General features: G+C 37.7%; 1 protein-coding gene across 1 annotated transcript; it reads left to right on the top strand.

The window, feature by feature from the left end:
- LOC134750682 (uncharacterized) lies at positions 1-26,673 on the top strand. Its single transcript, XM_063685917.1, has 6 exons — positions 1-18; positions 7,314-8,133; positions 11,076-11,211; positions 21,541-21,743; positions 25,267-25,427; positions 26,235-26,673. The coding sequence occupies exons 2-6, from the start codon at positions 7,405-7,407 to the stop codon at positions 26,341-26,343; spliced, it is 1,338 nt and encodes a 445-aa protein (XP_063541987.1). The 5' UTR covers positions 1-18; positions 7,314-7,404; the 3' UTR covers positions 26,344-26,673.
- Positions 26,674-27,159: the final 486 nt, after the last annotated feature.

Below are 27,159 nucleotides of genomic sequence, written 5' to 3'. Positions count from 1 at the left end.
TATCTAGATATTTATCTGGTAAGTGGAATTACCTAATGAATGAAGATATATACTCAATACTAAACTCACTGAAGTTGCGGAAAGTTTGCCAAAAATTCTTAGAAACTTCTTTAAAATTTCACACAAATAATTTTGAGAAGCTGTAGGGATCCTTCCATGTGGAAAGTTTAGAGACTTTTTTGCAACATAGTCATACTGTTAGTAAATTCCCCAATCCCTTTACGCGTGACTAAGAGTATATCAGAGACCTAGTACGTGACTAATCTAGTGTTTATATTAAGTCCTCCATAATAACATCAAGCATTCTGGTACTAATTAGGTACCACTAGAATGATGGACAACATAGGTGAATCATAGGTTAACAGGTACTTAATTAAAACAAAGGTTAAAGGCCTGCACTACTCAAAATTAACTGATTAACGTTAAATAATGGCGCCAGCAGATGTTATTATTGTGAACAATGTGGACATTGTTGTTAAGTAATATATGGTTTAAAAATAATTTATTTAAAAGCAATAGAGATGAAAATTGTTGTGCGTAACGTAGAACAAATAGGTAACTTTAGATAACCATGCATTAGAAGCTATTGCGTGACAGTAGCACCATCTTCGTCAGAAAGCACAGTCAGCAACTCAGCATCAATAGTAGTGGATAAAACAACGCACTAAAAGTATCTGCGACCCTGGAATTCTTCTTCAAATAAAAATTTCTGCAGTTCGCGTTTAGAAGTATTTATCTAATTGTTCTAGATACAGAGACATCAAATTAGAAATGGGATCAGATATGACTTTTGAAGCGTAGTCTGATCCGCTATTTTTGAAGCGTAGTCTGATCCGCTACCTTTAAAGCGTAGTCTGATCCGCTACTTTTGAAGCGTAGTCTGATTCGCTACTTTTGAAGCGTAGTCTGATCCGCTACTTTTAAAGCGTAGTCTGATCCGCTACTTTTGAAGCGTAGTCTGATCCGCTACTTTTGAAGCGTAGTCTGATCCGCTACTTTTGAAGCGTAGTCTGATCCGCTACTTTTGAAGCGTAGTCTGATTCGCTACTTTTGAAGCGTAGTCTGATCCGCTACTTTTAAAGCGTAGTCTGATCCGCTACTTTTGAAGCGTAGTCTGATCTGCTACGTTTGAAGTGTAGTCTGATCCGCTACGTTTGAAGTGTAGTCTGATCCGCTACTTTTGAAGCGTAGTCTGATTCGCTACTTTTGAAGCGTAGTCTGATTCGCTACTTTTGAAGCGTAGTCTGATCCGCTACTTTTGAAGCGTAGTCTGATCCGCTACGTTTGAAGTGTAGTCTGATCCGCTACTTTTGAAGCGTAAGTCTGATCCGCTACTTTTGATGTTGACTCTATCATCCATCTTTGATTAGTTTTTACCGGGCCTGCCAGTTTGAGCCCACGTAATTCTTCGCATAAGGCAAGCAATAGACTTCTTAGACTTTCGTTTTTAATTTAATACTTTCTACTATTAAAGACGAAATTTCTTTAAAAATATAAATTCTGGCTAATCTGCTGCTTTACTTAGTACAGGAACAATACGCAAAACAATGTTCTATTCAGCTCGCGACTAACTTCATAACTCTTGCATTCAACTAAGTTAAATCAGCGAGAAGTTGGCTGCACTTTATATTACGCTACTTGGGAATTGAGGTCGTATATAAAGTTACTCGATATCTCAAATTGAACCTTATGTACACTGAGATAGAATTGTGATTCCTTTTGAATGTTGCTAGGAATTGGGACGTCTTGGTTGGTAATTCACATTGAAGGTTATCGCACACCTATGCGGTCGATTGCTGGCGCAAAACAGAACCTAGCAAGAGCCCATTTTTTTAAGGTATGGAAGAGCTATTGACGTTCTGTTTTTTTATGATGCCAGTTGAATATTTCCTCATCGTGTTCGCTTTGTGCGTTGCATTTTTGAGGAGTCCAGTGTGTGCTGATTTAACATCAAATCACAAAAACCGATGGAGGCACTGGGCGACTGCTATCTGACCTTTCATTATATAGGGGAACTAGGCGTCGTCATGGTAATTATAAGTAGCCTGGTTTTCTCACAATGTTTTCCTTTATCAAAGAGCAACTGGTTAATACGAAAAAAAATTCTATTCCAAAACATTCTTTGGTACAAAGCGGGTTTTAAACTTTCGACTTAGTTTGGAAGCTGCACGTAGTGCACGTGTAAGGCATCCAGCGCTCAAACTTCCGAAGCCGGGTAAATACTGTGTGAACAAGTTTGCGTTAACCTTAAGGTACATAGTTTACTCTGCCTCCTGAATGCTAAGTAGGCATTTTTATTCGTCCGCTTTCAATTTAACTTGGTTCTTACTTGGGCTTCCTACTTTCCAGACTAGGCCGGTCCGCACAGTTCAAAATGTATGAGAAATCTACATTAATTCTCACATTAGAGATTTTTTGAGATGTGATTACCTATGTTACAAATAATATATTTTGAAAAAAATCTCCACAAAATATGTCAATTTGTTTTTATAAATCCAAATTATTACTAAAATAGAGAAATAAACCAAAACATCAATCCCCACACTAGAGATTTTCTAATATGCTGTTCTCAGGCATATACTCATTAAGTATTTATATTTTCTTCCAGCTTGGCACAGAAACCTGCCCCCAATAACTTTCTTTATAAAATTTTTTTTTTACATAAAAATAACAACTAATGTGTACATAAAAATTACATGTTAATTAAGCTCATTATATTTACTATATTCTACAAAAAAATCTCTAACGTAAATGAATCCGTTTAATTACTATTAACCATTTTTGTTTCGAATTTTTTTTTGTTGCTTATAGAAAATGGACACTCGACTTTTGTTTCACCTTCATAAATCTCTTACTCATGTTAGTGTAATAACAAAAAAAATCTCACGTATATGTAATATTGTATGGAATACAACCATAATTATTACGACGTCCAAGCTATTTAAATTACCCACGCAGGCACTAACTGACGGGTACTGATTCACTGTAGAGAACGTTTGATCGACTTCCATATCTCCGTCTCACTTCAATGTTCGCGGTAGACGATCGGTCCGCTTGAACTGCCGAGAGTTCGCGATGCGGTCGACCGTTAATTCTCCCATGACTAACTTACCCAGTTTCATCGGTACGCGTAACGATTGTTTACGCATGTTTAATTTTGATTGCGCGCTTACTTAACACACCTCAGGCAAAGCTCCGATAAAACGCGCAATGCATACATTGCGGCATATATCTCACGTATGTCAGCTATGAGGCTATGACATAGCAATGACAGACAGTGGCAGTTAGTGCCAAATTAGAATACAGACTTTTTTACCAACCATAAAGTTTAGTGCAAAGAGATTTTTAAACTCCTTAGTGAAAACCTCACGGTTTGTGCGAAATTAAGCGTTAAGCTATGCTATGCTAATAAAGATGATAGTGTGATTTACGGAAATTAATAATAGATATAATTTATTTTATTGTATAATACATTCCCGTTTCATTTACACCCAATATTATATCTTTTTCCGTAATCAAATGTGTTTATAATTACTGTAACCGTCTGTGTAGTGTACCATAATATACGCGATGGTTTGTCCTCCGGGCCCAAAATCGATGATCCCCTTTGATTATTTATTTTAAATGAACGTCAAAATCCAGACAGGAAATTTGATTTTGACATTTACGGCTACTGCCGTAGCAGTCGACAGCAATGTCGCGCTTCAATATTGCTGCAGTCGACTGCATTGCTGCAGAAAACGTGAAAAAGGTCATTCAATACAATGGGTAGTAGGGTTATGAGATGAAATGACGCAATAATGAAACTTTAGTTAATTAACAATATTATATTAAATCATTATTACATACTATTTTACTCGCAAAAAGGTTTACTACCAACATACTTCTTGGTGCCCAAATGAAATAAATAGTACATTTCGATGCTAGTGCGGAAAGTATGTCATTACTTCACGAGTACCGAGATAGGTATCTTGGCAAGACTCGGGACGAGTGAAGAATGACATTTCCGCACGTGTATCGAACGACGTTTTTTAACACAGTTGCGAAAAAATAATAAAAACAACAAGTGAGGAATAAAAACAACAAGTAAGGAATAAAAACTTGGAAACTTAAAACGCCGCTTAGTAAGAAAAAACGCCTCTTTTTTGACAGGCGTTTCGGCAGCTATTCCTTTAAAGTGATATTTTCCAGAATGAACAATAAATGGGCTACATTGTCCATTTTTCTATTTAGTGCAAATCGCCACACTGTAATTGTAACAGGGAAAATTGTCACAAAAAATTACATAACATTTAAATTTTTGTAAACAACACATTTTTTTTGTATGGAAAGGTCTAATATTTTTTTCAAAAATGAATTCCTCGTTCCTAAATTATACGAAAATGATATATAAGTTGCCCTAGTTGCTAAGAACAGGAAGAAATATAGCATAGATTGGACTTGGGGAGCCGACCCTTTCACCCCCCTTTTGGAGGGAAATTCTCTGAAAACCTTAAGTTAGCTCATTTTACTTAAAGGAGACATTCTTTTATTTTTAAAAAGAAACTAAATTGCATTCAAAGGTTTTTAATTTTTTTTTCAATTTTGCTTGTCTAAAAATATTCTTGAGTACTAAATATTCGATTTTATGGAAATTTTGTACGACAGACGAGTGTAAGACCTAATGTTTCTTGAAGAAATGTTATCATTAACATTAACTGTATCGACGTGGTATCGACTAGTAGAATAAAATAGGGAGTGTTTATTGTTTGGAATTTTTAGTCGGTTCGATTCCCAGGCGAGACAAGCGAATTTCAAAAAACCTTTGAATGCAGTTTTGTTTCTTTTTAAAAATAAAATGAGTTAAGGTTTTAAGGCACTTTCCCTTCAGGGCCCATAAAAAAATTCCACACTGTATATTCAGAGCACGTCTTATTCTCAACTGTTAGACCTTAGACTAATATAACTTGATCCCAAGTTTCCTTACAATTATACGTAATCGAGGGCCAGGTTCATACTGGTTTCATGTCGCGATGCGCTCGCTGACAAATACCAAGCGGTAAGAATTGCTGACATTTGCGTCTTTTCACTCTCACAGCTCCCGCTACTAAAAGCATCGGATGACAGGATCGTTGAAAAGGGACAAACATATCGTTTGACGTTACGTTACTCTTCTCGTGAATTGTCAAAATTTAAAATTCGAAATTAGCTTTATAATTTGTCCGGGCGGCTATTCGAAGTATGACTAAGTGGACGGTCCTTACTAACCAGTAAGATTCAGATCAAGCATAATAGATAGTTGTAAGACTTCAAGGGTCTATTTATATCTGACACAGCATCCAGTATTCTAAACGTTTCGTGAATAGATATAAAAATTTGACAGCTATCGTTTTTCATATAAAGACAGACACTTAATGCATTGAACTATTGAACCTTAACGCAATGCCATAAGCCATAAGGTATACTTTCCTAATATACTCGTACCTTGAGGCTAATTCGAACTTTGTTATTAAAGATATCATTTTTTTAATTTGCGTGTGCGTTTCGCTCGTACTAGTTAAAATGTGTTTTGGAGCGAGCGAGACGGTCGGGCGAATGATAACAAAATGATATATTATTGACATCTTAAATAAAGTTCGAATTGGCCTCTGTGAATGCCTGGAAATACCGCATACTTTTTAATTTTTTTATGCTGGAAATTGATTTAATTATCGAGAGAAAAATGAATACGTTATTCTTCCATAACTTGTGCAGTTACTGGCAAAAAACTAGAAATGTCCATTAATTGTGCAGAACATTATTTGCTGTTTGTTTCCAAAATCTTGCTGCTATTCTACAAATATAGTAGTGACTCGGGAGATTTTTAAACATGATCGATACAACTACTTCACAACCACCATAGTAAACTTTTCTCTCGGTGTGGGAGTTCCTCGGTCATGAAAAACTTACAAAATAATAATTTGTTTCAATAAATCTATAATTTACATTATTGTCGAGAGATATTCTGACCGTGTAGTCGTATAAGCTTCATAACCCATTCTACGAAAAATATCTTATGTGGGAATTATTGTTTAAGTAGTATAAAAGATTTAAAAAAAAGTTTTATTTCTCAAAAACGGGAACTGATATCAAGTTGTTACTTTACAGACGGGTATTCAATATGATATAGAATTCACCCATGTAGAAAAATTTGAGTGTGCATTTAATGTAACTTAAACTTTATATTGACTCCACTAGACGTATGGCCGTGTTTTCCAAGATTATGTTCCAATATAAAGGTTTCATCTAAATACTCTATAAAATAACTGCACATTAGGCGCCATTCATTTATTACGTAAGACGATTTATGCCAGATTTTGACCCCCTCCTTCCCCTATGTAAGAAAAAATAAGAGTAGGTCGACCCCCACCCCACCCCGCTGTTTAATATTTGTAACGTAAGAATCTGAAGGAAAAATAATTACACATTGGGTTTGTTTTTATTTCGATTTTCAAAGAAACAATTTTAGGAACTTTTATTTTGTACCTGCATACGTACAAAAAAACTTTTTTTTGGCAATAATCAACTTTGGCTTAGTTTTATAGTTTTTTTTGTCGGCACTCGCACGGATGCACGCCCGTTTTTGAAGTATAATCTTTATATTTGCGCATTTTTATAGTTCTTTAGTTCTTAAGGTGAGCATGCCTTATTGAGATTTCATTGTGCTGTATTTTTTCTTTTTCTTTGTGTATCTTCTTTAGTTAATTTCGAATTACGAGTTTACTATAGCTTTGGCGTGTAAATGTAGGAATCGTGCAATAGTGCTAACCACCAATTGTTTTTGTTAATATGTAGCTACTGGTGAGAACCTGTAATTGGCTTTTTCTATCATATTTATAAAACCTATAGACGTGTTAACGGCTGTTGGATCTCCGAATAATAATAAATAAATAAATAAATAAATTTTTGAGATCTTACGTAAGAACTATCAAGACTCCCTCCCTCTTACAGAAAGGTAAGAAAAAATGAGACACGGTCGAGGTCCCCCGCCTAAATTGCCTTACTAGTACGGGCGGCGACCGTATGATCCACTACGTCATCTGATACAAGAATAAGCCCCATAGCAAACGTTTATAAAAGTGACGCTAATTTTGGAAAAAAAAAGTAAAAAAAAAATTGAATTGGCCGAAAGTACGAAAAAAAGTGAAATTTACGTTATCTGATACAAAGATGAGACTGGTGGCAACAGATCTGATAGGAATTTATATGTAGGTTCAGAAAATACTTGATCGTCTGCCAGCTCCCAAATGACCGAATTCTTACCACTTGACTGTACTGTTCAATCTTTGTTACAGAACATCAGTAATCATAAGAAGACGGTTACTGAAGATTTTAAAATTAATCCTACTGACTATCGTTTCAACACAAACTACTTTTCTGCACAAAATGACAGAAAAAGCATACACGACTTTAGAAGACCAGTACCAAACAGTAAACGTGAGAAGGACTAGAGAAGAAATAACTACAACCAGCACTGTCGAAGAAATTCTCAAGAGAATTGTACCAGCTAAAAGTTTTCTGTACAGAAACCAAGATAAGAGAAACGATAGAATATTCAGTTCTTATTTACCAATGGACTCCGGTACTCCGAAAAAGCCTAGAAGGTTTTTCAGAATGAGTTCATACGAGTATCCAATGTTCTCATCAAAAGAAACTAAAACAGAAAATCACAACGACAGGGGATATTATTCAGTAAAAACTAACAGCAGATACTATATTCAGAAAACTTTCAAAATACCAGAAGCTAAAACTAAATACAAATCAATAACAACTCCTGAAGAAGTGAGTGAATCTATTGTAGAAGATCATTTGTATGAAGATTTGTGTTACACTGACGTAGAAAAAGAAAAAGCCGAAGAAGAGAAAAGAGATCAAACTCAGAAACCTTATAAAGTTATGATTCAAGAGCTATTCCACTCGTTCAAACTGCCGTTCTTTAAGAAGAATGAAGAGGCAGAAGTTAAGGAAGATGCTAAGGAAGTAGTTGAGGTTGTCGATGAACAAAAGAAGAAAACTGATGGTAATTTCTACGAGAATGGCGACGTGGAAGTGGTTGCAAATATGTACGATTCTGTACACACTGTTCGGCCAGTAGAAGGTGCGGAAAAAGATCGGGTAAGATTATTTTCCTTTTAGGTAAGTCCGGTACATTTCTTTCTCGGGTGGAGTCAGCTTTCCCTATGTTTTCTTCCACTTGGCACAATCTACCATCGCCTTCGGATAACTGTCACTCCTTGTATATTTTAAAACCACTTATAAGTACTACTTTTGGGCCTGGCTCTGGATTTTAGACCGGATTTTGAAATGTTAGGACGGGGGTTTTGGGGGTTTCCACTAAAAGGAGAACTTTGCTGAAGACATGCAGCAGAAATCTGTATTATATATCGTTGAATTTAAAGTTAAATTATTAATTAAATTCAATACAAAATGCCGTTTATATAATAAGGTATCACCAAGATCCTAATCACAATAAAATCCATTCGAAACTAAGAAACAGTAAAACTACATAAAACAAAAAAAGAAAGATTAAAACTAAAACTACAAACTACTTATAAATAAAAAGCTGGCTGCAAACTCGGTGCTTTATCAAACCTTTTCAGCTTCTTAGCTTTATCAGAAGTGCTAAACAAATACTGTCACGTATCCGAATCTTTTCTGGAATTCCCCGGCCAGGTCCATATTGCAAAGTTGTTCCGATTTTTATTTTCCACAAACTTGAATGAAATTTCATTGTACGTACTGACTTCGTTCACGTTAGAACTCAATACAAAACATTTGAGGTAAATGGTGCGGATCATTACAAGTAAGTTTTGGATAGTTAGAGTCCTCTTGATAACATCTGCGGCAAAGAATACAGACGAAAAATAACAAAAGCTTAGGAATTTTTTTTTGTCAGAGAGGCAACATTAAGCCTGGTTTCGCACGTGTAGTGTACCCACAAACAGAAGTTTGTAACAGTTAAGCTAACTCTGAACGAGCCCTGTTTACGCGGTTATAACACTGATACCGATTCTGAGGGTGTGTGAACGAAACAGCCTAAGGCTGCGTTTTCACCAGAGATGTGCGAGGAATGCGTTTGTTAAGAACCAATCGAAAGTGATTCTAATGATTCTTAACAAACACCTCCCTCTGGTGGAAATACAGCCTTATGCACGTAGAGTCAGACCAAGATAACTCTGCATGGCATTTGCAACAACAGTTTGGTAATGTCATCATTACTATCCTATGAAAATATGAGAGTTATAATAATACTCCTTTACTTTGTTCTGTTAAAGCCGGAGCAAAGTTAGCTTAGGATTCTACCGTAACTGCGAGGTACTAATGAAGGTTAATGTCATGCAGAATAATTTGACCCAAATAAAGGAATGGAAAAGGATCTCGTGAATATTTGTAAAATTTCTTGCGAAAAATCATAGCAGGGTTTTGTAAGCACGTAATTGAGTACACATTTGTCAGAGCGTATTGCGCTCCGTGCATGACTGTGGCGCGCCCTAGTGGGTGTAGGACATGACATATTGCTTATTTGACAGTTGGCACTTGGCAGCTGTCAAATAGTATGAACATGTCGTCACATGAAAGTTCATATTTTCACCACCTCGTGCGTTGCCGTAGCTTGTATTTCCTCCATCAAACTTCGCACATAGCCAATAGTTGTCCGCTAAAACGCCGGAGAATCGCATTCAATGTGAAGCCCGCCTTATGCCGCAGGTATATTGCCGACTCTGTTAAATGCCGACGTGCGGAACTAATCGCTTGTCATAATGAATTTCAATTTCAATTCATTAATTTTAGGGAAACTGAACACGAATTGAATTTTGCAAAATTTGTACGTGAAACATATTTAACTTTTTTTTAGTAGAGGTACGTATGATCATTTGATCAACAATGGTGCCGTAAAATGGGTTTACTTTGACTCGCGGGGTAACATTGATCATCGATTTTTGAGGAATTGGGAGTTGATTTTTGAACGCGAACTTAAACAGAAATAGATGATGAAAGCGTTCAGAAACGAATTCCTTATAATTTGTTACCCCACGAATCAAAGTAACCCCAGTTTACGGTACCTATTTATTGATCGACAAGCCATTTAAATTCTCCCCTCCCCGTGAATAGTAGACATGAGTTAAAAACGAATTATGCTTTCTTGTCATAGAAGGAATTGTATTAGGTATAGGCCCTTTTAACCAACTCTCATTTTAATTCGGTCCCCAGGGGGCCTAGCCAAGGTGCCAATCGTTAGCGCTACGACAATGAAAGGCTATCTGTCTCTCTATCGCACTAATATGGAAGAGTGATAGTGAGACAGAAAGCTTGGCTAGGTACTTAGGGATAACACCCGCCTCTCCTCTCTACTTTTCCATAGACTCGAAACGGCTCGGATACCCTTCCTCATCCCCTTCATCAAAATCTGACGTCATTTTTTTTTTATTGATTCAAAAAATTTAGCATTACAGCGAACTAATACACTTAGAAATTTATAATAGAAAGTATTTATACAAACTAGGTACATGATACAATCTAGAAAGGACAACAGAACAAATGTAAGAAACAAAAACTAATACAATATATTAATAAATAATAAATAAATATTATAGGACATTATTACACAGATTGACTAAGTCCCACGGTAAGCCCAAGGAGGCTTGTGTTATGGGTACTCAGACAAAGATATATATAATATATAAATACTTAAATACATAGAAAACATCCATGACTCAGGAACAAATATCTGTGCTCATCACAGAAATAAATGCCCTTACCGGGATTCGAACCCAGGACCATCGGCTTCACAGGCAGGGTCCACTAGGCCAGACCGGTCGTCAAATATATCACTACATAGTATAAAACAAAGTCGCTTCCTGCTCTCTGTCTGTCCCTATGTATGCTTAGATCTTTAAAACTACGCAACGGATTTTGATGCAGTTTTTTTAATAGATAGTGATTCAAGAGGAAGGTTTATATGTACAATTTGTAAAGGTTTTGTGTAAAGAACTACCCGTGTGAAGCCGGGGCGGGTCGCTAGTAAATTAAACCATAAACCCTTCCTTGTCTTGTAGGTGCAGATTCCAGTGGAAGATTACCTGGAGCCAATCCAGGTAGAAAGGAACCACCAATACTGCGACGTGGCGCTGAAAGAGGACTCCCTGCTTCAGTACATCATGAACCTTTTCGAGAACTTCGGGATGCGGCGAGGTAGGTACCCGAGAGGTAGTGTCAGCAGATAAACGGGCCAGGAGGTCGATTCTACAATTTGTTATGGTTTTAATACGACCTTGACCATCGACGTGGTGATTGGCCCGCATCTCACGCACGACTTTCATTTCATTCGGTGGTAAAGTTTGTTTAACCCTCATGAATAGAATAGAATAGAACATTTTTATTCAACATAACATGAAATGGCAGAGTTAACAGATAGCGTAGTACATTTTTAACAGATAAACCTTAAATTTAGACTTACAAAACTAACAAATGCTTATGCTTTAAAACCCTCGCAACGCTCAACATTTCTCCTTTCGAAACACTTCGTGGTAAAATTGTGGAATCTTTGTTTGCTCAGGTATCAATATTAGCAGATCTCATGGTGCAAGAATGCAATTCGTTTAAAATTTCAATTTGTCTCTTCATTCGATACCAGTTATCAAATTACCAATTTCTTTAGCTTTAAATCGTTTTATTGCGTAAATACTATAAATTAAGTAGATCTCTTATAAAAGAACTGAATTATTCATAATATTGTTTCTAAGATGACATGGGGTAAGAGAAACATTGGGTTGAAGCTCAATATTTTCCGAGAACAAATACATGAATTAAAATTGGTGAGCCTATAATTATTTGAAGAGTTCCTTCGTTTTGTCCAGAATCACGTCTTCAAATCTGGGATTGTTACCGGTATAACTAAAAATCTAAATATTACATAGCATTCGCAATATTTCTTTGATATTGTAGAATGGTTTTTAGGTAAGGACCATGAGTTATAACTCGGATATCTGATAAATCAGATTAGTAAAAAATAAAAATATACATAAACACCCGAGACACCGAAATAGAGTACCGGTTAATTTGTATGAAAAATATCCCTGCTTCAAATCCTGACATGATAAGAGTGGGGTCCTGAATTCGGGGAACATATGAAAGAAGTTAAAAAATACAACGATCCCGAGGACTTGAATCTCCTACTTTTTAAGTCAGTTAAAATGTGAGAAAGAACCAAAGAAAATAGTTATAACAATGATCTCTTTTTTATTTTCGCTGGTGGCTTAGCGGTAAGAGCGTGCGGCTTTTAACACGGAGGTCGCAGATTCAAACCTCGGCTCGTACCAATACCAATGAGTTTTTCGGAACCTATGTACGAAATATCATTTTATAATTACCAGTCGCTTTTCGGTGAAGGAAAACATCGTGAGGAAACCGGACTAATCCCAACAAGGCCTAGCTTCCCCTTTGAGCTGGAAGGTCAGATGCCAGTCGCTTTCGTAAAAACTAGTGCCTACGCCAATTCTCGGGATTAGTTGCCAAGCAGACCCCAGGCTCCTGAGCCGTGGCAAAAAGCCGGGATAACGCGAGGAAGATGACGATGGTGTCTTTGTGATTTAAATTTGTGAAAACAGCAAACCGACCGTCCTTGTGTCAATTTGCAGCCCAAATAACAATATTAACAATTCAGACCTCGGACAGGTACCGCTAAGCTATGAGTCAACAGACGAAAGCTGACAGGACAAATCTTACAAGCACTTCGTCAATAAATTAAGTGACTTTTGCAACATTACTTTTACACAATGGGATTTAATCGGATACAATACAACTCATTTGTCCTAATTAAACCAGTAAAAAAAAACTTGGTGTAAGTAATTACATAAATTGTAACAATAAGTACTCTTACCTAACATTTTAAAGTCGGGAGTAAGTATGGGGCCAAACACGATGATCTCAGAAAATTTCGCTGACATGAATACATGATTGATTATCTGAAACCACATTTTTTTGCGTTTTCGAGATTACCTAGTCAACATTTTAGTACGCTGTACGAGCTATAGGCATGTTAAAATAAACATCTAATACCTGCAAATCTTCAGAAAATTCATGTTTGTTCCGTTGTTCCGTGAAATTTCATGGAACACCTCTAATATAAAATAAAAAATAATAGTCAGAAATAAGAATAGTTTTCATTCTGTACATAAATTTTATTTTATTTTATTTTTTCTTTAACAGACATAGGAAGATAATATAAAACGAAGAGAATAGTAGATTGTTAACCAAGGGACGAAAGGCACTCATTTCTGCCGAGGTATTTTGGCGCTCGAATGCAGTGAGAGCGCCAATAGTCCGAGGCAGAAATGATGCCTTTCACCCGAGTTAAACACTCTACTTTTCATTTCGAATACGAGGAAAGTAAAATGCATGTATTTTTTTTAAAACATGACTAAGTATACATTTTTATAGTATTTCTTGAGGGTACTTTCAATTAACAATTCAGACAAAAGTATCGTTATTTATGGAATGGAGAGTCAAATATCAAAATGAAAAATTTATTACAAATCCATTTAAACTCAAATTTCAATTGCGTATCGTAAAAAAATTAAAAAAGTCGTACTTCGAACGTAAAATGCTCTAGTGCAGACGCGTATCATTTTCTGCGCACCTTTTAGAACAACAATGACCCTCTTTCAGAGCATGAGAAATGAAATGGTTTTTACATTAATAGGTGCAACCTACATCCTGAGACAATTCCCAATAAAGTCAGTAATCAGTGAAATAAGAGCCCTACTAATTACCTACTCAATGTAAACAAAAAAAAACTTTGTGACAATATTGTCTGTCTAAAATTAAACTGTAACCAATTTCTAATTCGGTTCGCCGCTTCGATTTATCTACTACTTTTGTGGACAATCGCTATTGACCGGGTACGAGTTGTTCTAGTCATTCATCATTTATTTTGTACAGATATAGATTTTTTCCGTAATGTTACCTATTATTCTTGCCCTATTCCTGGGCAAATATTTTTGCCTATTTAAGAACAATGTTGAGTCTTAATCTTCTAAAAGAGATCATAATCATCATAATCATAATCATTTATAGTTACAGGTCATTCGAGTTATTGCCTATACGTAATAGGAAAATATAAACATAATGAACACTTACAAAGTGTAGTAGATTTTAACATAGGTAAGTTATTATATCACATATCTGATTTTGTAATAGGATTATGGCAGTAGAATTCTTTATGGTCGTAGAAAGCCTGCTCGATCATAAGATCCCGAGGTAATAATTTATCTTCAACACATTTAATAAAACGCAATTATTTAATTCTTGTTTGCTATGAATTTCAACATTATTGCGACATTTACGACACTTCCACTTTCTCATAGTGATGTTTTGTAAAAAAAGTTTACTCATGTGGACAACATGTGCTGTAGGGCTGCGCGCGCCTTGGTGGCATGTTGTATCGATAAATGTTGTCGATATTTATAAAAAAACCGGCCAAGTGCGAGTCGGACTCGCGCACCGAGGGTTCCGTACTTTTTAGTATTTTGTTGTTATAGCGGCAACAGAAATACATTATCTGTGAAAATTTCAACTGTCTAGCTGACGGAGAGACGGACAGACGGACAGCGGAGTCTTAGTAATAGGGTCCCGTTTTTACTCTTTGGGTACGGAACCCTCAAAATACAGAAGGAATGAAGCTTACCACTTTAGTCTAGTTAGTAAGAGTCACCATGCTCTTATAAAGCAAGCTTTTCTTACCGAGAAAGCATAATACTCTATAATCTATAATAGAATTTTTGACTGAATTACCGAATTAAGATTAACTGCATGACATAACCCTGTTTTGACTATTATTGTTTCTCTGTGATATTATGATTAGTGTGTATTTTTATTGAATTTGTATGCCAATAGGCACGACATAGTGATACTGAAATATTTATTTAACATCTCCTAACTTACCTATGTTGGACAAATAAATCTTTGAATCTTTTCAATCTATAAAGGTTTTGGTCGGTTGTTTTGTGTTAACTTAAGTAATGTGTACGTATTAGGTTCTGCGAATCGATAGTGTAGTGACCCTGCCTAGGAAGCAGGGTCCCGGGTTCGAAGGCCGTTCCATCGGTTTGCCGCTGTCTCTGTCACATTTCGCAAGAAAGAAAGGGAAAGATCATGCGCGCCAAGTGTCAATTTTTATCGAATTTTGTCGATTTTTATTTATTTTAAAAACGTTACCCTACAATATCGAAATTCGAAAGCTATGAAATTACTATTTAAGTTAAGATTGTTTTTTCTTCTTTTTTTGTTTATAGTATCACATAATAAAATAACCGAGTAAAGTTGGATTAAAAGTCCGAGTTAGAGGTTACTTTGGGAGTTAATTGTATCGAGCGAAGTGTCATAATTCGTGTATCGGAAGCTATGATATTAAAGATAATATAGTCAAGAACAACATATATTTTTTCCACGTCTACGAATTTCAACGCCTCTTAGGAAAACAGGATCATATAAGGAGATTTTTCGCCTTCTGGCTCAGGGAACCGCCATAAGGACATTTATTTGTATCACAGATATTTGTTCCTTGTTTTCTTTATATTTTTATATCTGTTATTTATATCTTCATGTAGTACCTAATCAACACAAGCTTATTGAGCTTACTTCTTCTTCTCTCGTGTCGAGGTTCCCCTAAACAGTGGATGCCCAGAAAGCAGCGGTGCTGACAGCCCGGACCGTGGCGTCTCTCAGGTCAGATTCAGAGCAGGAGTGCGGGCACGCGGGGCAGTCCAGCAGGTGCACCATAGTTTGCTTTGCTGTGTCGCAAGCACATTGGGTAGAGTGGCCACGAAGCAGTCCCCATTCAGCCATGCTCTGCTTACAACGGCCAACCTGAGACCTGAGCCTAAATCGATTGACACGCGTTGTGGAACCTCAGCTTATATTGAGCTTACTGAGATACTATGTCGATTTGTGTAAGATGTCTCAAAATATTCATTTATTTATTTTTTGCGGCTTTTATTTCTTCATGTCCCCAGTTATTATTCGTCTGTCCTAAAATCCTAATCAACGATGTACCAATACGCAATGATATAAATTAACACAGCAGTGCGATGTTCATTAATTTACACGTGAGTAAAGTAAGCAATGCATCATGGTTTTAAATGTTATCGAACGTTTGACCTTCAAATGCTTATTTGTTAAAATATATATTTGTGTCTGCATGGCATCGTAGCTTCCAAACGAATGAACCAATTTGATTTCGTTTTTAGGGTTCCGTACCCAAAGGGTAAAAACGGGACCCTTTTTCTAAGACTCCGCTGTCCGTCTGTCTGTCACCAGGCTGTATCTCATGAATCGTGATAGCTAGAGAGTTGAAATTTTCACAGATGATGCATTTCTGTTGCCGCTTCAACAACAAATACTAAAAAGTACGGAACCCTCGGTGGGCGACTCCGACTCGCACTTGGCCGGTTTTTTAAAATGAAATATCTGGTCCGTCGATGGGTATAAGGTTTTTGATTGAAATGGGTAGGGGTTTTTTATATTGATTGAATAAAACGATTTTGATTTTGAATCTCTCAACCTACAAATAAAAACATCGATAAAAAGCTATGTCCCCTCACTACAAAACTGTCTCATTACTTTAGTAAATAGAATAAAAGTGTCTGTCCGTCACCATGTTAGTTTGTGTTAGTTGCACTCGGGACTGCAGTTGTGCTACACTAAGATTAACGCGATAATGTAAAGTGACGTTTTGTGGATAAATGACAAAGTTTATAAGTTACAGCGTGTAGAGTGAGTTTGATTGGAGGTTTGAGTCGTGAAATATATATGGAATAGACAATATTGTTCCAAAATAAAAGTATAACTATGAAAATCTTTAGCATGGAGACTATATAAAGGAGCCAAATCTCTATGTATGAAAAGTGTCCATCAAAAAACAGTAATTAGGCGGCGCCACCATACACCGAAATACTACCAAAAACAACCTAGGTAATTTGGTCGCGTTATTTGTTGGTTCATGTTATACTCATGTCCCAGAGCCTAACTAGCGCCACCGGAGAGATGAGGAACTATTACTTAAAGCTGAAAGCGGTCACTTTTGCAACAATTCTGCCTTAACAGATTGGCATCCTTTCTATACCATCCATAATCTTTAGTCTTACGAGGACACAAGGGCCTGACACTTTTTGATAGAGAAAGATAGTCTTATTGCGATTCCTATAAGAGGAAAAGGAAAATAGTGCCATGTTTTGTCTTTATCACCGACCGGGCATTTTTTCATGGTCGGTTTATGGCATCATAGCAAGGAGGCGAAGGCGAAATACCGAAATTTATAGTGAAAGAGAAAAAGGATTATGCTGCCATACATGAAACTGCCAAGACATGAATATGTCTTTCTCTTACCCCTGGTCGCTCGGTTTCATGTCTAACTACTTGTATATACTATGTTTATGACGAGCACCGAATAAATTTGATACTGACATATTCGCTACTAGCGAATAACTTACTTTTTATGCATCTCGCTCGTACTGGTATCTACTTTTTATATTAGGTAAACTCGTGGTACTGGCTAGACAACTTTTCTATGGATGGCTCGCAATTTGTAACTGGGATAGTTTCAATATCAGCCGCTACTGTTTGGCTGTTTTTTTACGGTCATAGTGCAAAATTGTTAACATATTAAATTATACCTGAGCTTTTGAAATGCTCCTGCAAAAGCGGTCGGGAAGTTTAGAACTTAATTTTTTGAAGTATGTACCTAATATTGGTTGTTGTGATATAAATAAGAATGTTCTATTAAGTACATACACGAGCGTAGTGTATCAAGGTTATAAGGTATTATGCCTATATAATACATGTACTCATATGTCCCACTGCGGCACACGCAAATTCTTATTGTTTAAGAGGGTTGATTGAGGGATCAAGGGTGTATTAATTGATCCTCTTCGCAGATGTATGCAGTTTTCCTCACGATGTTTTCGTTCACCGAAAATTAAGCAACTGGTAAACAGCGGTAGTTTAACATTGAAATTAGGGTTTAGTAGGTATGTCATTTTAGAATAAAAAAAATGTCAAAGCCAGAGAACGTTTTATCAAGCAATATGTCGTGATAACACTTACCAAAACGTTCTGGATCGCTGCGCAAACACATTGTTACAGACGGAATAATCCCCCCGGACAGATGGCGCCACTTGCGCGATCCGTAACGCGCTTGGAACGGATCCGGAACGGATGGCAACGTATGTGGTAGCGTACCTGGGCAGACTTTTAAAATTAAATAAGTATTTACCGATTGTATAAAAGGTAGAAATAATTATAGTAGTAAGCAGATTAAAATGAAGCCAGAAAAACTTGATTAACTAAAAAAATAGACCATATAGGTTGTCTAGTCACAGTTTTTTTGCCTGCCGCAGTTCTATAACATAAAGTTTAAATAAAATTAAACTAGATTTACTTACCTAAACCTGGTTAGTTTTCTTAAACTCATAATAAATGATAAATATAGTTACATAACACGCCAAACGAAACGCAAACGCGTCTTCGTTGTAGAAAATCGTAGTTTGTACTATAACTGCAGGAGGGGGGAGGGGTCATTGAACTTTGCATTACTGTACTGTCGGAAATGTTATCTGATTATTTTAAATCTTATTACGACGGTATAAGGTCTAATTATGGTTAGTTGAGTTGCTGATTCGTATAAGTAGGTAAGCCAACCTGAATTAAAATTAAGATATATTTTGTTAAAATTAGGTATCTCATTTTATTTACTTACACGTACTTATTTCTTTTTGTGTGTAGGCGACGATATACATACTTATATAGATAAATACATATCTACTTATGTACATAAAAAACACCCATGACTCAGGAACAAATATTTGTGTTCATCACACTAATAAATGCCCTTACCGGGATTCGAACCCAGGACCATCGGCTTCACAGGCAGTCACTACCCACTACGCCAGACCGGTCGTCAGTACAGACACAAAAGGAGATTTCAGACGTATGTTTACAACTTTACACAGAAAGCAATGTCATGAGCTAACTATAAATAACTTCGAATTTCGTCCACGAACACCAAGCCTTATCTGTGACGCAAATAACTTTTCGCTAGTTCCCGACGATAAGCCGGAACAGTTTTACATATCGCAGTTATTTGTGTCAGCTCTTTTTTATTAGGTAGATATAGGGCATGGATACCGGAATACCAAAACCCCGAAATACCGGAATATCGGACCGAGTTTAACGTTTTACGATATTTCAATAGGTATCGGAATTGAAGAAGATCCATATCGAAATAAATAACGATGAAATCACGACGAAAATTGTGAAAAATATAAAGATGGCTTGGCATTGAAATGTTAGTTTTGATGCATGGCTATAACAGACAATCTGCTCGTAAGCCCCTATAGAAAAATACCTTTGGATAATAATATATGAAAATATGCCTGTGATTCACTCAAACACAGTGTTATTGTGCCCACCCACTGTTATTTGTGATGCTCGGCAATGCTCGGTGATGTCACTGTCTCGATCGCTAATTGGTGTAAGTGTAAGTATACAGCCAATGTCAAACAAAGTATATAAATATACTGATGCTTCTTAGTAGAGCATGTGTGTATAAACATTTATGTGTTGAAATATCTGTGCGGGAAACCAAAAAAAAGACAGATTTGCCAAGATTGCACAAAGAGACACAATTCTTGGTGGCACAAGGAGACACAATACTAGCAACGTCTCCAAGAGGAAAGGGGAAGAAGTTATGTGATCAGTTCTAATCTAATCCAGATAAAAAACCTGATGTAACAATCAGAATAAGCATTCGTTACTCCGCTATGCTAATTCGCTTAGCATAATAAATAAAAAATACTGAAAAAATACAATATCAAACGAATGTTATAAACAGAACTCGTCTTTTTGACACGAGCTAAAATTAACCTTCTAATAATAAAAGTCGCCTGTCTGTTAGTGATTTAGGGAGTGTCTGTCTGTCGCCGAAACAAGCTTAATGCATTAATGTAGATAGATTTTGTCCTTCACTGTGACGTGCCTACGAAAGTTCGCATGGATCTGTACATTTGAAATTAGCTAATTTCCAGTAGGTACCGATTCAGTTAGGTTACATAAAACATATTGTGATATTAATGAGACACTTAATGATTGGTGATTAGGGTGGTTCAAAAACCTTTTTTTGAATTTTCCGACGGGGTACACCAAGTAATACACCAAGTTTTGTAACTTTATCTCAACTACCAGGGGATCGATGCTCAACCACTTAGATTTTTTTTCATGTTTTATGAAATCCAAAAAAATAAGTATTAATTTTTTAGATTTTTAGTTAAGTAAGTATAAGTATTTTTATTAAACTGTTTTCACAGTATTTGAACATGCGATTTATAAGTTTTGAAGTGGAAAAACATTTTTATTTCTATTTTTTATAATTTTTCAAACGTTTTGTTCTAACTGACAGGCCGATATCGTCCGGCGGACTGATAGTCAGTGGGCCCCTTTACATACTCCCTTCTCACCTAGAACAGTCTATAGTGCCATTCGTGCCGACTCTTGCGCCTAGTCAGTAAAAAGTAGTCAATAAAAAGCCTATTTCACGACTCAAAATGTTCGGTACGTAACTATGAACTGAGGGCGTTGAAAAAATTATTATTAAAATTTCGTTATCTGCCTCTATATCCCTCTTTCGTACTCGTACTATAGAGAGGCATATACCTAACGAAATTTCGATTATAGTTTTTAGTAGACCATCTGAAACCAAGTAAAAACCCTAACCACGACGTAACAAGGCAAGGTTCATCGTCTACCATCTCGGCTCTTGAAACCATGAGGTTATCAAAAAACTCCGTGAATGATGTTTTTATTAGAATCTTATTGGCCTTTATTGGCATAATCATGTAAAAACAATGTCGGTGTGCTGGTGGCGAGTGGCCTGCGCTCTGGCGCGCAATCTTTGCGCGCGCGCAGCTGAATCATGCGCCTTCTGCTGGTGTCGGATGCTGCACTGCCTTACAGATGTCGTCGCAGGTAATACTCACCGAGAAGTCGGACTAATTTAACTCTGTGCATAATGTCATAATACCTGAATGTCAAATTTGTGTATTACAAAGAAAAAAAAAAATCTCTTTTTATATATTTATCCCCGAAATTAGAATCCTGTGTTTCTTTAGACAGGATATTCTTATTATAGGATAATCTATTTAAACAAGTTTCGCCTGATTCTCTAGAAAATCACAATAAGTTAAATGTGTATAAGACTGGCGTATGTATAAATTTTTTGGTTTGGAAGACTATCCTAATCATAGGGCAAATAGAAAGGAAGATCTTTGCTCCTTTTGCTCTACCGGCCTTTTTTTATATATCTTTATTCAGAAAAAAGGCCTTCGTCGCAATTATGATTAATGTCTAGACTTTAACAATTTGATTATTATGTGGTACAATTTAATAGTCTGTTTGCGTAAATGGAGTATGCGTACAAACGCAAGTTCAAGTGACAATTTTTTTAATTCATTTGATATTTTCCCGTTCCAGAAACGAACGAAGAAACCTCCGAAGACCTGGAACCTCGTAAGCCTGAAGAACCACCAGCCGAATGGACCAACAACATGGCTGGCCGCCCGCTTCCCGTGCCGGTCGAAAATGAGCCTTACTACATGCAGGTTTCTAGGAGTGAAGCTGAAGATTTACTTAGAGGAGAGCCCGATGGGGTGTTCCTGCTGAGGCCGTCGAGTCAGGTATGTAGCCAGTCTAAAATTTGCCTTATTACATGCAGGTTTCTAGAAGCGAAGCTGAAGATCTGTTAAGAGGAGAGCCCGATGGAGTGTTCTTGCTGAGGCTGTCAAGTCAGGCCAGTCGAAAATGAATACGTAATCTATCGAAGAAAAGGCTTAAGATCTTGAACCTCGGAAGACCGAGGAGCCAGCAGAATGGACCAACAACATGGACGGCCGGCTGCCCGCGAATGAGGCTGAAAATTAACTAAGGGGGGGGGGGGGGATTGATGGAGTGTTCTTACTGCAATCTTGCAAAGCCAGACAAATAGGTCTGATAATTATCCTAATATGCAGGTCTCCAGGAGAGTAGCTGACGATTTATTAAGGGCTGACGCAGATAGTGTATTTCTGCTGAGACCATCGAGTCAAGAAAATGAGCCTTATTACATGCAGGTTTCGAGAAGTGAAGCTAAAGTCTGTGAAGGGGTGAACCCGGTGTTCCTGCTGAGGCCGTCAAGTCAGGTACGTAGCAAGTCGAAGTATACGAAGTAATTTCTAGAAGCAAGGCTGAAGATTTACTAAGGGGGAATCTGGTGGGGTGTCGAACACAGTATGATACTGCGATTAAAAATTTGGTATGTAACTTAAGAACGAAGGTAACAATTCCGAAGATTCAGATCCTTACAAGATCGTTTATGGCCAAATCACAAATTAGAAGTGAGGGTAAAGATTGGCCTAACCTGTGTGTTTAGCTATCTCTTGCTCCTATTGTATGTGAATCTTAAATTACTAAATTATACTAGAATATCATATAACTAAAGCCCCATTTAGATGGTTCTATACATTGCTAACTACAGTGTACACAATTGACTAAATACCGCAATGTAACGATAATCGCATGAATGATTTTGAACCGTCTAAATGGGACTTAACTCACTTTCAAGTCAAAAACGAATGCTTTACGGTCTATTCATCGAAAACTTCGCGTATAACTTTCTAGTTCTATCAAAGCCTCTGTATTAAGACACAGATTAGTTAATCAAACCCACATCAAACCCAAACTTTACTGGCTTCTTAGCCATTATGAAATGGTCATGCACGTTTCTTGTAACTACAATAACATAATAAATAACACCCACTAAGCCGGCAATGGGGCGTGAGACATGATGGCGGATCCAATTAGGCTTGTCGGAACGTGATTGCCGACGGCTGACAGCGACGAGATGACGATAAAGACGGCTGTTCGTTGTGCAGCTTAACAGCAGTTTGCTCGGAGTAAAAATGAATCCAAACTTTTACGTTTTCCTACTATAGATGTACAAACTTGCGGAAAGTTTCCTAAAAGTTTGAAATTTGTGGACAATTTCACAAAAAAATAATAAAGAAAACGTCAAATTTAAAGATGTATGAATTATCATCATCTACCTCGCGTTATCTCGGTATTTTTGCTACGGCTCATTGGGAGCCTGCTGGGGTCCGCTTTATGAATCTCAGCGCGTCCTATTTCCACGTAAAAATATATAAAGATTTAAATTTTCCATCGGCACATTAGAATCTCTAACATTACTTGCGTTGTCGCGCGTGGCTGCATAATGTCAAGCTCGACTCAAGTATGCAGACGCGCGCGACAACGCCATCAGTCACTTACTTACTTCATTATCATCATAATCTCAGCCGAAAGACGTCCACTGCTGGACAAAGGCCTCCCCCAAGGATCTTCACAAACGGTCATTGGCTGCCCTCAACCAACGGATTCCCGCGACTTTAACCAGATCGTCGGTCCATCTAGTCTGGGGCCTTCCCACGCTGCGTCTTTCGGTACGTGGTCGCCACTCGAGAACCTTTCTGCCCCATCGGCCATCGGTTCTGCGAGCAATGTGGCCCGCCCACTGCCACTTAAGTCTGGCAATTCTCTTAGCTATGTCGACAACTTTAGTTCTCCTGTCGACAACTTTAGTTACGAGTGCTTACTTAGAAACTGTTTTTTATGCCGTCATTTTAAGGTTTTCACCAGCAGTTCCACTAACACAGCTAACAAAGGACTACTGCAATCGGCCCGTGAATGGCTTTAGCTCGCTTGAAGGTCGCGTAATTAGCGCACATCACACATGTGCCTCAAACGGAACGCATTTCCCGACGGATGCGATGTCTAAGCGTGAAAGTATTGTAGGGATCCGTTGATCCGTACTCGATGCATACCAAGACCTTTGTATAGTCGCCATCAGATATATCGGAGTGGCCAAGATGTTATAAATGGGTCTCTATTATTTCCCATAAAGTTTTAAGTCATAATGTATTGTTTGTCCACATTTTCGTTAGTCAAAATTTGGTTTTTCTTAGAAACGCGTAACTTTTCAGGATTACCATAAAACAAACCTTTTTACGGAGTGGTAAAATGCGTTACGCATTCCCCCGGCCTGGGGAGCCATTGGGGGATATGTGGGACTCCCTCCTGCAGCCATCCTCTCCTATAGAAAGGAAGAGAGGAGGTATACCCACTAAAAGCCACTCCGGCGTCACCCGTCTTACCGTTTTGAAGGAGCCATGGGATGCCTGAGATTCTACCGTGACTCCTTCCGGCGGCCCTAAATAAGCCTATCTTGCGCCAGAGTACCCACACCGGCCATAAAACAAACCTAACCTAACCAAATCTAAGGATAACCTGAGGAAAATCCTGAAAAGTTAACGATTTCAGAATTATGACTAATGATAATATGACAATAATTACATTATGACTTTCAATAATTATGTCAAACAAAGGGACCCCGTTAATATCTGAACAAAGTCTTATATTATCAAAACGTTAAAGTGCATGTTTTGAGCACATTGGTTGCTCCGATATATCTGATGGCGACTTTACTAAGCCTAAAGCATTGCCCAAGGAATGCGATATCTAGACGTGAAAGTATTGTTTGGTCCGTACTCGAAGCGTGCCGTGACCAATAATATTATAACTGGATAGGTTATAGGAGTTCCAAAAGAAGCGCTTAATGGTTGTGATGCTGATGGGGTCACGTGCGCCGGGGCGGGCGTGGCCTCATAAAACTCCCTTGATCTTTATGGTACCAAGGATTTCCTAGTTAGCTCAGAGGAGAGAGGGAACGCGGTGATCAAAAGAAATACAAATTAGTAACTGAATATGAATCAGCGGGATTTTACGAGTATGCCGGTTTATTTCAAGCCGGGTTATATTATTACACAATGCCTAGATGAAAGTAAAAATGGCGGACTTAACACCATGCAGTTTCGTCACCATTATGATGTCAATGTAAATGTTTTATTGACGTGTGATAGAGCCCTTGGACCTATGTCTTGAATTTTTATAACTTGTTGGTTGACATATCTGGTGTTTAAAACGATTTAAGTTAAACAGTTCGCGTACTCCCATCTTAAAGGCCGGCAACGCACTTTACAACCCCTCTGGTGTTGGGGGTGTCCATGGGCGACGGTAATTGTTTACCATCAGACGATATTTGTCTATTCGTTTGCCCCCTATATAAAAATTACTGAACATACTTTAACGTTTTTTATTTACTTATTGCAGCCAAACCATGCGTACACACTATCTGTATCCTGCGCCGGCGGCGTCCACAACGTGGGCGTGCGCAAACGCAGCGACGGGCGACTTGCGCTCGGCTACCCGCGCCGCGGGGAACGCGGCTTTACAAGCATAGCGTCTTTGCTCCGGCATCATAAACGGCGAAGGTAAACAATTACATAATATTAAAATGACATTAATGAAACTGCAACTTGGTCTCATTCTGCGTCGGTCAGCCAAAGTCACACAATACTATCATCAGTGTATACAAGTGAAAGAAAAAAAACCGGCCAAGTGCGAGTCAGACTCGCGCATGAAGGGTTCCGTACCATTACGCAAAAAACGGCAAAAAATCACGTTGTATGGGAGCCCCCCTTAAATATTTATTTTATTCTGTTTTTAGTATTTGTTGTTATAGCGGTAACAGAAATACATCATCTGTGAAAATTTCAACTGTCTAGCTATCATGGTTCATGAGATGAAGCCTGGTGACAGACGGACAGTGAAGACTTAGTAATAGGGTCCCGTTTTTACCCTTTGGGTACGGAACCCTAAAAAGGTCGTATGATGGAACCTTGTGGCACTCCAAGCTTTAAGGTAGCTAAATCGGAAATTAAGTAAATTCAGTATCGCTAAACCAGCTTTGTTTTTTGGATTCAGCGAGGTTTTTAATGTTTCAAATAGATTATCAGACTGTAGTTATTTAGATTTGAGCATAGTTTTTCACGTAATTCACGTTTCACGTAATCAATTGCTTTGGAGAAGTCGTACATTTTTTAATGTAATTTTCAAGCAAAAACTTGATAGCAATTCGTCGGTTGTGTATGAGGCTTATTAGATATAGTGATAAATATATCTTTTGGCTGAAAAGGGCACATGACATAGCTTCAAAAAAAAAATATCAGTTTACTTTTTCTTATCTCTCAAATTGTGTTAAATGTTTTTTTATAAAGATACCTACCATAATGTTGCAGATTACTTCTTGTGGCCGGCGGTGGAGTGGTGGGCGCAACCACCCTCAACGAGCCCCCGCGATACTACCAGACCCCATCCAGCATACCTGTGCCTGTACGCACACAATGATCATCAATTGGAAGAAACTGTATAACTATATGTGACGTTTTCAACCAAAAGGTACCACATTGTCGCTCGTCGATAAGGTTGATTTTAAACTAAAGCTATATGGAAATAGCGCCTTATTGACAACCGACAATAAGTACCCTTTTGATTGAGAATGGCACATATGTCTACTGAATAAAACGCCTAAGTGTTAGAACTACACCCCCGCGCATAACAGTAGTTAGAGCTATGGAAAACCAGTGTAAATAGTGAAATTTATTGTACGGTCAAAATACCTCAAGGTATTTAATTTCCGTACCTTTTCGTACCTTGTCGCAGTGACAGTAGTATGAGGCCTCCAGCGACTTTCATATTGATTGCCACTGTGACAAGGTACGAAATGATACGGAAATTAAATACTTTGACTGCACGAGAGTGCGCCAAACAATGCAATGAATTTTCAATAGCTGTTAAGGTGACATTCGGATGCAGCCGCTGTATCTGTCAATTTCCTTCATAGAATGTGCCATTTTCAACCAAAAGGGTACTTATTGTCGCTTGTCAGTAAGGCGCTATTTCCATATAGCTTCAATTAGAAATCAACCTTATCAACAAGCGACAATGTGGTACCTTTTGGTTGAAAATGTCACAAATGAGTGACGTTCGTCGCCGCATTCCCGTCATGTTTCCAACGTTCAATCCGTCACTCATCTTATCTATGCAATTGACAATGACAGCGCCCGCGTCAAGACCGCAACAGTAATACCGCCACAGTAATCCAGCTACGGTTGGCATCCGAATGTCACGTTTACGCCTGTTATGCTTGGTAGGGTCAATATG

This window comes from Cydia strobilella, chromosome 20, assembly GCF_947568885.1.
Source record: "Cydia strobilella chromosome 20, ilCydStro3.1, whole genome shotgun sequence".
Classification (NCBI taxonomy): Eukaryota; Metazoa; Arthropoda; class Insecta; order Lepidoptera; family Tortricidae; genus Cydia; species Cydia strobilella.
This window is presented reverse-complemented; position numbering and strand designations above follow the sequence as displayed.

Excerpts from the sequence above, each read along its gene's own strand:
- LOC134750682 (XM_063685917.1), top strand. The coding sequence starts at position 7,405 with ATGACAGAAAAAGCATACACGACTTTAGAAGACCAGTACCAAACAGTA. Across the intron at positions 8,134-11,075 it reads AAGGTGCGGAAAAAGATCGG|GTGCAGATTCCAGTGGAAGA; the intron begins GTAAGATTATTT and ends CTTGTCTTGTAG. Across the intron at positions 25,428-26,234 it reads CGGCATCATAAACGGCGAAG|ATTACTTCTTGTGGCCGGCG; the intron begins GTAAACAATTAC and ends ATAATGTTGCAG.